The sequence below is a fragment of the Labrus bergylta genome, chromosome 13 (genome assembly GCF_963930695.1).
Source record: "Labrus bergylta chromosome 13, fLabBer1.1, whole genome shotgun sequence".
Taxonomy (NCBI): domain Eukaryota; kingdom Metazoa; phylum Chordata; class Actinopteri; order Labriformes; family Labridae; genus Labrus; species Labrus bergylta.
The window spans coordinates 12,665,270-12,678,284 of NC_089207.1; the positions used below are offsets into that span (position 1 = coordinate 12,665,270).

A 13,015-nucleotide genomic window follows, 5' to 3' on the forward strand; every position below is an offset into this window, starting at 1 on the left:
AACTCATTTCCGCTGCCGTGGTCTCATTCTTTTGGTCACTTTGGTCGCTCATGACCCCCAGGTGAGGGCTGGAACGAAGATCGAGCGGTAAAATCGAGAGCTTTGCCTTCCGGCTCAGCTCCCTCTTCTTAGGCTCACCCTCCTGATGGACTCAGACTCACCTGCTGGTCTCGCCTTACGGAAATGGATCCTGTTTAACAATCCACCTCAGACCGTCTTCCTGAGGATTTAGGCTCACAGTTTGCTCCTTCTGTGCCGAGCACAACCCTGAGCTGCCCAGGAAACCCCCGCAGCTCTTGTGTTCCTGAAATCTACCCTCAGTATTAAGAGCATATGTGAAAAAGGACTTAAATAAATTCACCTCGCTGGCTCTTAAAGTCTTTATATTTCATCATGTGAGAAGTTAAAAGTTTCTCGTATATCAATCTTTTCTTATTTGTCAAAGCTAGAATCGTATAAGATTCACATCTCTTTTCCCCTTTATGCCTCATATATGATCACTTTGTTTTTCTTTCTAAGGGCTCGAACGTAAAAACCGACTACGGGCCGCTCCTTCACACTCTGGCTGAGTTTGGTTGGCTGCTCACCTGTGTGCTGCCCACGCCGATCATCAGACACGACAGGTAACCACGACAACGACCTCTGTCCATAAGAATCATTTAGCTAGCTCAGTCTGCCGCGTTGCAGGTTTATAACCGCTGTGTTTTGTTTTTGTAGTGATGGAAACTTGGCCACGAAGCAGGTTGTGTTCCTGCAGAGACCGGTCAGAGGTCAGACCGCCGGACACTCGAGGAACCAGGTGAGAGTCCAGGATATATAGGAGCTGCATTTAAGTCACGTCATAGCTTTCAAGTGATGTCACACATTTGTGTAACCGCCCACCTAACGGGAAAGAGCGGTTTCCTACTGCTGCACGCCGCGGAGAAGGTGCCGGTCTTATTAACCACCTACGTTTTTAAACCATCCATCCATTATCTAAACCGCATTTCCCGTTTGGGGCGCATTGGGTGAGAGGCGGGGTTACACCCTGTACTGTTCACCAGCCAATCACAGGGCTGACATATAGAGACAGACAACCAGCCACACCCACATTCACACCTACGGACAATTTAGAGTCAGAAGTTAACCTAACGAGCACATCCCACACATGCACGGGGAGAACATGCAGACTAAAGACAGATGTTGTTGAATGTGATGAACAACCCGACAAGGAGACGAGCTCGGGTTGTTCCTCTCCAGGATGTAAAGGTTGTAAATGCGTCGCTGTATAGAACACACTTCTCCTCATCCTGACATCAAAGATTGTGTTCTCTTGATCTAAATGTTTCTGCCTTTAACAAACATTACTGCCCCAGAACACTGACTGATGCTCAGGTTAGGTCAAGTTACCTGTGCTTTGATGATGAATGTCATATTTTTTTGTTTTTTTCTTCACTTATTCACATTCAATTATCAGAAAAGATGAGCTGACATAAAGATTGAAGTCTGTTCTTTCTGTATCTGAAGGGAAACATCTTTGTATGTGACTACACCGCCCCCTGGTGGACCAAGTCAAGGCTGACTTGCTGACAGAGCCACATTATTAGGGCCCGAGCACCGACCTCAGAGCGAGGACCCTATTGTATCTATAGTGGTTTTCCATGGTTTTCCTTTGCACAAATGAATCGCTAATTTGGGGCCTTAATGTGCTCGAAGACTCACACATTTTTGCACCCAGATCGGGAGTGCGTGAAATTTATAGTTTTATAGTGTTTCCGTACAAGTGCGATGCAAAATGGCTCAACGGCGCTCCCCTTTTTGATTTTTACGAATAGGTTTTTTTGCCTTCCTACAAGTGACTACAAGTCATCGTCTAATGTCAACAGGAAGTCCGCTTTGATTTTCTGAATGTCCAAAAACGCCATATTTTCCCTGTTTAAAGGGTACCTGTTTGAAAGCATCTGCCCGAGAGCGTTTATCTGATCAATTCAAGTTTGGTATCAAATGAAAGTAGACAAGTTGAAGAATAAAAGTTGTGCTCAAATCACAAGGTTTCAAAATCAGGCGTGGCCATGGCGTGACGTCAAAGTTTGATGTTGTTTTTGGCATCGCGCCTAAACAGTAAATGCTTATGAATGTACTATGCAGTGTTCAATCATCACCAAAATATATATTGCATGACAAGGAGCCGCCCTGAACACATCCATGAATTAATGTTTTTAATTAGTCACCACCTGTTGACAACAGGAAGTTACTACTTCTGAGCACTATTTTATTTGCATTAGCCATTGCTACACAGTTGCTCATATCTCCCTCAAAATCGCTGTTGACCATTCGAAGACCTTGGCCATACAACCTTTCGAAGCTCAAAGGCTTGCGCCAAAAGCTGTTGCCTTACGGACGCGTTGTTCACCATCAAACAATTTTTTTTTTTATTTGAGGGGCTTAAAATTGCTTAACCGCTTGCGGTTTTAATTTAACGTTAAGATTGCTCACCTTAACCTGGATTATTGAGACTCCTGAAAACGTTGAAGTGATGTTTGTTTTTAGAGATAGGTTACTCTTGATCTTATTGTGCCCTGCTCTTTTGTCTGCAGGCTCTGTCCATGCACAGCGACGTCTCCAGTCGCTCTGTGAGCCGATCCATCAGCAGCCCCATCCCCGCAGAGGAGCTGTCTCCCACCGCGGGGGGCATCGGGGGCTTCCCGGTGTTTGGAGGGGGGTATCCCAGCGCCCTGTCCCACCTGGAGGAGGGGGGCTTTGAGCAGGAGGAGGGGAAAGCTGAGGTCACCTGCATGTGAGGAGCGACAACAGGCGGACGCGGCTTCATTCTGAGACTGAAGCTGAGGATTTAAAACATTGATCCAGACTGAAAAGAGTTTATTCATCCTGACATCGTGTCCCTCATCATCGATTTTACAGACTTTAACGTAGAAGAACTCAGCACTTTTTAAAAAACGTTTTTTTTTTTAATGAAGCCATAAAGAGAAAAAAGGTTTAATTCACCAGGGTCCAAACTTTGATACACATTTGTTTGGTGGAGAATCTTTCATATTTAAATGCATTTAAAGGGGATCAGTTCACCAAACTATAAAGCACAAAGAGGGACAGCACAGTTTTCTGCACGTTAGTGGAACGACACAGGCGGTGCAAAGAGGGGAAGGGGCTCTACAGCAGTTTGATGTTCCTTCACAGCTTCACGAAATGTTTGCTTCCATCAACTCGTCACGCACCGTTGTGCACTGATGAGTCCTCTCCTCACAACGAAGCGGACGTTAAATTTAGGGTGATAGAAAGTTCTGCTCAGTGAGCTGACGAGATGATGGAGCCTGTGTTTGAAAAAGCTGCATCACCAGCGTAGGTAGGTAGTAACCAAGCAGCAGCCTCCGGTGTTCAAAAATAAAGCCGATGCAGAAGTGTAAAATCCTGCAGTTCCTCGAGTGTCCACTAGAGGCTGGCTGCAGAAGCACAGGAAGTCACATACACACCCATTCTAAAAATCCTCTTACAGCAGAGATTAACATGTTTACAGCCTGGTTCAAAAAAACAAATAGGTCTGATTAGCTCATGAGACCGCCATCGAGGGGACTCCAACGCCCCCCTGCAGGAACAGACGGGTGACGACACTCAGGCTGCGTCTGTTCATATTTGAAGTCTGAAACATCTTAACCACACTAACTCGTGTTGATGTGCGTGACGTCTGATTTGGTTTTGGGTTTTTGCCTTTATTTTGAAAGGACAGCGGATAGAGTAGGAAATGCGGATGACATGGAAAGAAGGCGTGGGTTGGACTTGAACTCGTGCTGCCCGCCTTGAGGACTACAGCCTTTGTATATGGGACGTGACCTCACCGCTAGGCCATCAGCGCCCCAGCTGACTGTCTTATCTGAAAGAAGAATCCTGCAGAAAGTTTGGATGTGAATGTTTGTGAGGCTGCCTGAGACGCTTTGTATTCTTACGATATCAGTATTATTTCTCTGACGAGTCGAGACAGGAGACTTCCTTGTTTCATGTGGAAACAAACACACCTTATACCTGCTGTCGTTTCATTATCCTTTCTTGAGATAGTTCTATTTAATCACGCAAACCTTTGAAAGTATTATTTAATAATCGATCAGCCGTTGTGTTGTACATTTATTTTATTTACTGCAAACTGCTGCTTCACGACCTTTGTGGTACTTTCTCTTTGTGGTCATGGATGAAGTTCTTCAGAGAGGATCAGGACTGTTGTTGTTTTTGTTTTTACAGGGGAAGTTGACACATCCAGGTGTGTTTTCAGGTATTTGAAAGTAAAGCCGAGCATGAAGGGGAAAAAGGTCGTTTAAAGTATTCTAAAGGCTCCAGAAGAAAGTCAGAGAGTCGGTTTGGTCTGAAGATATGGCGTTTGAAAACTGGAAGAATAAACGTCCAAATCTGTGACCAAACTGCCTGTGGTTGAGTTGCATTGTGGGTAATGTAGGCGCCATGTTTTGAGAAGGAAACAGAAAGTGTGATTTTAAAGGAGGCGCTCAGTCGTTGGGGGTCCTGTGTTGAAGCTGTAAAAGGGAAACAAGATGTTGTAAATATTTGAGATGCCATGTTAGCTTTTGTATTTGAACATTTCTTCTTCTGTGGGGCACGTTTGTATTTTTATTTTGGGAGGAAAGGGATCGAATGCACCTGAAGTATCTCTGAGACATTTTAGTGTTGTAAACGGAGCTTTGATTCACACGCTGTTCATGAAATCCCCGTCAGGGTTTACTAAATGTCAGTATTAATTCCTCTCTGGAGTGTTGTTCATTCTGAATCATTTTATTATCATGGTTGTTGTTTTTTATTGTATTAAACACTCACCCCCCCCCATCGTTTAAGACTCCTGTGTGATTTAACGCTTCTATTACAGCCTTCATGACTCACTATAGTCCAGAGTCATCACAACATGCTCATAGATTTCAAATCTTAAATTTGCAGAAACACAGGGGCGTGTGCAGAGGGGTGGCATCTGCCCCCCTCGAAATCTGATTGGCCACCCCAAAAGCCAAATCTATGATTGGCTATTTGCCTTATCAGAGGGGGGACTTAAATATGAATAAACTACTCTGGCTGATTTCTGCAGGCTAATGGATGTACTCTGTGGTAAATAAACATTTTCTCTTTCCATAACTATTGCCAAGGAAGAAACTTGTGCACAGTCTGACTTGGACAACTGACAATGTTTTTTTTGCAAGTTAGACAGCGTGTAGGAGTTTGCAAGCAATTTTCAAAGTATTTAAAATCATGACTTTTAACATGCATCTTTGTTTTTGACTCACCAAAGAATAAAGCTAAGATTTACATGTTGCCAAATTGTGTAACAACAATGTATCACGTCGGGGCGCAGTGGTTGGTGCGTGCGCCCCATGTATGGAGGCTGTGGTCTTCCAAGCAGGCGGCCCAGGTTCAAATCTGGCCTGTGGCTCATTTCCCACACGCATTCCCCACTCTCTCTCTCCCTGATTCCCAACTCTATCCACTGTCCTATCTCTCCAATAAAGGCACAAAAGCCCCCCAAAAAAAGAACGTATCACATGGACACAAACATTTTATCAATTTGCATGTGTGCGCCCAAATGTTGTGTCACCCCTGCAGAGGTAAAAAAAGTCTATACGCCCCACTGCATATCGGGGAACTATGGCGTGCTTACCCCAGTTTCTGATACCTGCACAGCCACAAAGCTGCATCGATGAAAACATGAACACAACATGAATAATAGGTATTTTTTATTAACAGACATCATGAAAATGTCAACAGTAACAAAATTTTTTAGTCCATTTAAAAAAAAAAAAAAGTGGGTTGGATTGACAAGACTCTCCTCCCACAAAATAACTTAATGAGGGGGGAGGGGTAAAGAGGGGGAGGCTGTGCTGTAAATGTAGCCAATCTTCCACCTCCCTCGTCGTATTTACTCATCGAACGTTTACGGCATTAAAAACCGGCTTACAGCAGCTCAGCCTCGGCACGTAAATACGTTAAGATTTAGTGAACAAGCAGGTGGAAAATCGGGCACATTTGAAACAGTATTAAAAACAGGAGCAGGTCACAGAGCAGGATCAGAGTTAGCCAACAAGCCTTCCTAAATACTCAGAGAAAGAAGATCTGACTGCTAGTACACGGACGAAGCTAGAGGTTACGTTTGTCATTGTTCACTACCACACGAGCCGCACACCTAACATTGTGATTTAATAGCATTATTAACGTCAGCAGGCTGATTTAGTGATCCACTTCATGAGACGACCCCCCCCCTCCCCCCCAAAAAAACAACAAAAAAAACAGGAAACACAAGCCGAGAGAGAACAGAAGCAGACAGAGAGTGAAGCAGCATCAGAAATAAACATTGTGAATTAAAATAGAGGGAGGAGGAGTGGGGGCTATTTACAGGGAAGGGGGGGAGAGGAGGAGGGGGGGCTGTCAGTGAGTGCCTTTGTCAACAATACAGGTCACCATGATTACATAAGTTTTTGCAAATCCAGCTGCTTAAAGAAGATTAAAAGGAAAATAAAGGTTGAATTCGGAGGAGTAGTGTGAGAGCAGGAAACGACTCCGGTGGATCTGATGGGACGAACAGAGAGGAAATAAAAACCCTGCAGGCATGGCTGACTCTGCTCCTCTTGACTTCCTCTGAGACAGGTGACGAGGGTGGAGGAGGGACATGTAGGCGTTATACACTGTAGTGTGTGTGTGTGTGTGTGTGTGTGTGTGTGTGTGTGTGTGTGTGTGTGTGTGTGTGTGTGTGTGTGTGTGTGTGTGTGTGTGTGTGTGTGTGTCGTCTCCCATATGGCAGCAGCTGGGTCTCAGGCCTCGCTCTCCCCGGCTGACGAGGTGTTCTGGACCTCCTCTTCCAGAATGGGCACGATCAGGTTGTCCTTGGACATCAGGTTGTACTTCATGACGAAGCGCGTGAACCGGTGACACAGGAACGTCTCGTTCTGCGCACACACATGCAAAAAATGAAAATGTCCACCATGATGAAACGCACGATGAAGTCATTACTAGGGCCGTAGTACTCGAGATCGTCTCGGTCTCAAGACTGGTCCAGAGACCACTTTTTGGTCTCCATCCCTAAATGTCTTGGTCTTGACTCGGTCTCGATCCCTAAATGTCTTGTTGAATCCATCCCTTAAAGTCTTGGTCTCAGTCATGTCTTTGTCATTCTAGTCTGTCTGTCTGTCTCTCTCTCTCTCTCTCTCTCTCTCTCTCTCTCTCGCTCGCTCTCTCTCGCTCTCTCTCGCTCTCTCTCTCTCTCTCTTTCGCTCTCTCTCGCTCTCTCTCTCGCTCTCTCTCGCTCTCTCTCTCTCTGTTCTACAGTCTGCAGACTTCAGTGAGGAGGTTTAGTCACTACTTAACACACATGGTTGGTTTCAGAAGAATAGATGCACATTTACAGGAGAAGAAAAACTCCGGACAGTAACAGCATGAAGCCTACCTCATACTTGTCGAATATCTGGCGGTGGTGGAAGTAGGCGTGAGAGAATATCCTATAGATGCGACGACAGACGGAGCCCAGTTTGGCCACCGATGACTCCTTGATGCTCACCCTGCAAAAGATGCATCAGAGATTTATCCCCATTTAAATGGTTGTTGATTTGTATGTCACTTCACACGCACATGTTGACATTGTGCAGCGGGCTGTTACTGAAAGGTCCTCTGTGTCACTGGGCCCGGGTGGATTTGACTAAGAGCGCACTCTGGTCCTATAGTGTGTGCGCTCTTATCGGGCCGCATCTGATCATAACAATTCAAATTAAGCCACAAATTCGGTTTAGTTGGAGTCATGTTGTCTGTGTACTCTGACTTCATTCTTGTTACCAAAAGGATGCTTCATGATGATGTACGCAATGTGTGTGTTGTATGATGACGTGTGTACAAGAGGTAACCGCGCTCAGGTTCGGTTGGGCCTGCAGCAATGTGAGTGATACAGGGTAACTGGGCCGAGTGTCACTGTGCCCTTTGAGCGGATTTTGTTTTATTTCTTTACAGAAAAAAGCATCTAGGTATGATTTTTGGTCCATGTTGCCCAGCCCTAGTTAAAATCATTTACTATAAGCAAACACATTGAACATTTCAGCTCTCAGAGATCCTCTGTGTAGGTGATTTTTACCTGCTGGGGAAGTATTTGTTGCTATTGAGAAGACAGGCAGCTCCGTCCAGCGTGTGCCTGGTGTAATCAATGGCAGGGCACTGAGGAGGGAGCGAAACAAAAACATTCAAATGTCGTACTGTTTCATCTCACACAAAAGACAAAAACAAACACTAAACAATACATTCATGTTAAGTAACATCCAAGAGTGTGATACTAAAGCATGAAGCAGTGATCTTTTTATTGACCTCTTTGGGTGTCTTGTGGGCGGCACATAAAAAGATCCACTGCTCCGTGGCCGTCATCTGGGTGCAGGTGTCTGGATGGCACTCGCTCTGAATGAGGAGACAAACATCATCACTACAGCTGACATGAAAGTCAACATTAACTTATTAACACCTGTTTGTAGTGAAGGACTTGTTCATAATCCCTGTCAATAATGTGACATTTTAACAAGCAGCTGGTTATTTATCATGCGAGTTGAATCACTTACCTGCAGTTTTACGGCGAGTCCGTTGAGCTCCAAACAGAACTGCCTACAAACACATTAATGGGCAGGTGTTACAAGGTAGCTGAGGGATGAGAGTATTTATATGCACCTAAATTTCCCTCTTCAAATCATCTATACATCTATCCAATTAAAGATCCAATCAGTAAGATGTGTAGTGAGTGAGATGATAAAGTGAGCTTACTATATGATCAGACATTAAGGAAACGTGCTATGTTGAAGTGCTGGCTTCTCTGACAACAATGCAGCAGCCTGTATGTCCTCCTTCTAACTTTAGATTCTGCTCCTGAATGTTCTGGATTTGTTTGGACCAGAAGAAGGTAGGCGGTTTTAAGGCATCCCCCCACATGGCCGTTTTGGACACCCCTCGGTTTGCCAGATATGAGAGCAGTTATCAGGTCAAACCAACAGGTGTTGCAGCGATGGAAGCGGGTCAAGAGAAGTGGTTCAGATAGAAGTGATTGTACCCGACCTAAAATGCCTCTGCATGTTTCTAATAAGCTCCACGAGCAGAAACGTGCTCAAACTAGGATCAATATTGGAGATGCTTTTGAAAAATGGAGAGAGGTGAGAACGCAGGAAGGTTTACAGACCGATGCAGAGCTGGATAAACACTGAAGCTTCAGTGTCCACCACATGGTGACCTGTGTGAGAATCGACTTTAGAGAGGAGGGGGCGGGGGGAGACAGCTCTCTACAATGTTTAGAATTTGGACTGCAGTACCCTAATAATAATAATACCCTAATATCACTGTCTCAACTTCAACTTTCTAAAATGGTCTCTGACTGTACCAACGTTTTGTTAAAAATCTTTTACCTGAGGTGCTCGTACTTCCAAACCCCTTCGTCCTGACCCTCCGGAGGCTCCAGGATTTTGTCGATATTGGAGCAGTCTGATCGAATGTTCTGCTGAATGTACTGAAACACAGACATGAAAACACTTTAACAGAACCCTCACTGCAACATCATCATGATAACCTTTATATGACCATTAAACACAAGTAATCAACTCAATATTCTACTTTCACAGCAGAACAAATAAAGGTTGATCAAATCCAGACAGGAGGCCCAAAGTTTGACCAAAGTCAGAGAGCAAATCCCTTTTTGTGATTCATTGCTGAGCTGAATCACAGGAACAATAAGGACTAACTTTGACAGATACTCAATTTGACTTCTCTGAGGCCTGAATTAAAAACCTCAGCTGACATGAGGAATGCATTTTTCCACTGTATGACGAGCATACATTGTAATAGTGTTAGGAAGGGATAGGTTCACTGCGAGTATGAACAGGAGGATTGTTGACAGCGAGCATTCCTCCTGCAGTCTCAATGTACAGACGGGCAAAGATATGATTTGTTTGAACACATCTGAAGTTGAGCGGCCTTTCTTAACGACTTATGTTTTCTCCTGTTTTGAGCCGGTAGGCTCAGCGTTCTATTCTGTGTTGCTAACGCCAATTTCAGCTGTGTTTCAATTCTGCTCCAAACATCATTAAGCCCGCCTTTCCATATCCCTGCGACATGATTGGCTGTTCATCATCTTTTTCTTCTTCTCTTTAATGTTGGGCGGCAACTCTGTGAGGAATTTCAAGCAGGCATATAAACACCACTGCAAAAAGGACAGATTTAAAAATACTTTTTTACCTACTGCAATTGCATTTTATAACGACTCCCCTTTAAGTACGGACAGAAGACATTTAAACTTCTAAACTTTAGCCTGAGTTGCATATATCATACATCAAACTGTATTGTGGGCTCATGTTTTTTGTATGGGTGGGATATGTATGTACATATGTGTTGTGTTGTGTGTTTGTATGTATGCTGGCTGCTGGAACACCTACATTTCCCTGCTGGGATGAATAAAGTATATCTTATCTTTATCTTAATAGACAATAAACTAGTAATCACTGATTTCATTAACATTATGTAAATTTCACAAATGTGTTAGTTTGTGTGGACAGCAGTGCTAAATTATGTTTTTATACACCTGTAGAATTTTTGTTTTTTTTCAATGTGGACCCCAGGAAGACTTTCTGTGCTCTATTCTCAGATACAGGTAAAGGGGATCCAAAAACAATGACACAAATAAACACTAATGACCAAATGGGAGGGACACCCACCCACCCACACCCACACACACACACACACACACACCCACACACCCCCACACACACCTGTTGGACAGCCAGGGTGCTGTCCATCTCCTCGAATGATTCATCCGGCCAGTTGTAGAAATCCTAGACATGGAGGAAAGACAATTTTAGGTTCGTGTAAACAATTCATCACAGCTGACGTTAAACAGCAAAAAAAAATCAGATCAATCTACAACAAATATACCAATTATAAACACCTAAATATAACTTAGATTGTCTTGTTTCAGCGGGAATAGCTCAGCAGTTGTAGTTTACCAAGAGGATTTCGTTACGTCAGATGGGGGCGGGGGGGCAACTACTTCCTGCAAACAAACACTTAACGAGCTTTAATGCCATGTAATAAGTGTATGTATCAGGATCCTGAGTGAAATGTATTCACTAAATATGATTAATTGATTATTTTAGGATCAGCGTCAACATGTAGCGTCAGGAAACCCGTAGAGTCGTTAAAGTTAACGTAACTCCAGGAAATAGACGGAGCGACAGCTAGCGTTAGCGGAGCTGGCTATTTCCAGGTCAGGCCCTTCATGTATTGCTGTCAAAATAGTCGACAAAAGATGTGCAGTAAAACAGTTAAACTCCATTTAAATACGACTGTGGCGTCTCTGGGGCTGTTATCGGTCACGTTTTTTTTTATTCCCACCGGGTGAAAACGCACCTTTGCCTTGGTTCCAGGCCGATTCCTCCTGAGAACTGCAGTACCCTCCGCCATGACCATCTCGACAGAATACCCGGATGTTCGTCAGCCGCTGGGTTGTATCAGCCAGACGCAACCCGCATTCAAGTTCACTCGAAATACTCGGAAATATGAGCTTCAATATTAGATAATGCCCTTGAAGGCTCTCTCGCTCGCAGGGCCAAGAGAGTGTTCACGGTCCCACCCCAAAAACAGTGCATAAGTAGCCTTGTACAAGACTCTAGTCCTGGAAGCGGAAAGCCTGGGTTCGAATCCGAGTCTATGGTCTGCACTGTTCCCTTTCTCTATCCGCATTTTGTTTCATTAAATCACCTTAAAACATAACTCAACCTTTAATTCATTGTCACCCGCTTTCTGCTGACTGAGGGTGGAAATAAAAGAGTTGAAGCAACATATTTACTGGTGAGTAAATTGTTGGTATACGACTTTCCAAGTTGACAGAAGTGACATCAAATTACGTATAAATGTAGGCTTGTCAGAACCTTTTGCGATCACCTGTCTGCCTCGTTTGTCATTGTAGTATGTTAAAAGGTTACAATAACCGTTAGCACCTTTTCAATAGTTACCAAATTGAATCTTGAAAAATAAAATCAAAAAAAGCTTCTACATTTCTATCATGATGTTTCAATAACATCGGACGACCGACATCCGAACATGGAAAATCCGAGCATCTGCTGAGCACGTGAATGCACCCCGTCTTAATTTCTTTAAAGTAGTGATTAAGAGTTCCTCTCTGGGTTGACTAAATTAGCCAGCTTCTTAAACTAATTAAACTACCCCAAATCCCTCTTTGGATTAAGCACAAAATATTTCATTACAGAGCTGAAAGAGGGCTGTTTTCTGGAATCTACAAACTGGATGTATTATTTAATAATTTTTTTTTTTTTTTTTTTTTAAATGTTTACATACTTTAAGATTGGGTATATACCCTGTAATGTTAAGCCATGCTTCTCACACACATAGTCCTGATATAAACACACATGCACAAACAGCGTGTAAACCTTGTTTGGTCCGCATCGGGACTTGAACCGGCAGGCAGCCCTCTAACTCCCAACCCAGGTCCCAACAGACTGAGATACTGCTGAATATTAAGCAAGAAAGAAATACCGAACAATTTGAGTGAAATGATCTTGATCATCTACAACAGTAAAATGTAAGCAACACATTCATTCTGCAGCAATGCCTTTAAGTAACATGTGGTGCTGACAGGAAGCAACCAGAGGCAGAGCACAACATATACAGCTGTTCTTGAGTTCTAATCAGCATCAAAATCACCCTACATATCATCATCATCATCATCATTAAGGTTGTAGGTGTTCATAAAGAGCTGGGTCTTTAGCTTTTTCTTAAAGGTGCAAAGGGGCTCTGCAGATCGAATGGAGTTTGGTAGTTTGTTCCACCACCGGGGGGGCGACAGAGGAGAAGAGTAGTTAGAGACTTGGGGCCCTATTGTGAAGGTTGGATCAGACGCCTTTCATCGGCAGAGCGTAGAGGGCGGGTAGACCTGGATGAGAGAGTTTAGGTAAGGAGGAGCAGCAGTTTTAAATTTGATGCGAGCAAAAACTGGGAGGGAGGGGAGGGAGTT

The 13,015-nt window shown here is 43.8% G+C and overlaps 2 protein-coding genes across 2 annotated transcripts in view; one reads left to right on the plus strand and one right to left on the minus strand.

Annotated features, from left to right (window-relative positions):
• The window catches only part of rftn2 (raftlin family member 2), a 21,820-nt gene extending 16,522 nt beyond the window's left edge, over positions 1 to 5,298 (plus strand). The window contains exons 7-9 of the mRNA XM_020637867.3: positions 520 to 623; positions 718 to 799; positions 2,577 to 5,298. Coding sequence (XP_020493523.1) covers positions 520 to 623; positions 718 to 799; positions 2,577 to 2,780 — 390 coding nt within the window. The 3' untranslated portion in view covers positions 2,781 to 5,298. The remainder of the gene's footprint in view (positions 1 to 519; positions 624 to 717; positions 800 to 2,576) is intronic.
• A 1,369-nt stretch (positions 5,299 to 6,667) lies between these two features.
• On the minus strand, positions 6,668 to 11,541 carry mob4 (MOB family member 4, phocein). Its single transcript, XM_020637779.3, has 8 exons — positions 11,392 to 11,541; positions 10,755 to 10,817; positions 9,399 to 9,499; positions 8,568 to 8,610; positions 8,323 to 8,409; positions 8,096 to 8,175; positions 7,421 to 7,532; positions 6,668 to 6,923 (listed from the first exon to the last, which is right to left on the minus strand). Exons 1-8 carry the CDS (start codon positions 11,449 to 11,451, stop codon positions 6,789 to 6,791), a joined length of 681 nt encoding a protein of 226 aa, XP_020493435.2. The 5' UTR covers positions 11,452 to 11,541; the 3' UTR covers positions 6,668 to 6,788.
• Positions 11,542 to 13,015: the final 1,474 nt, after the last annotated feature.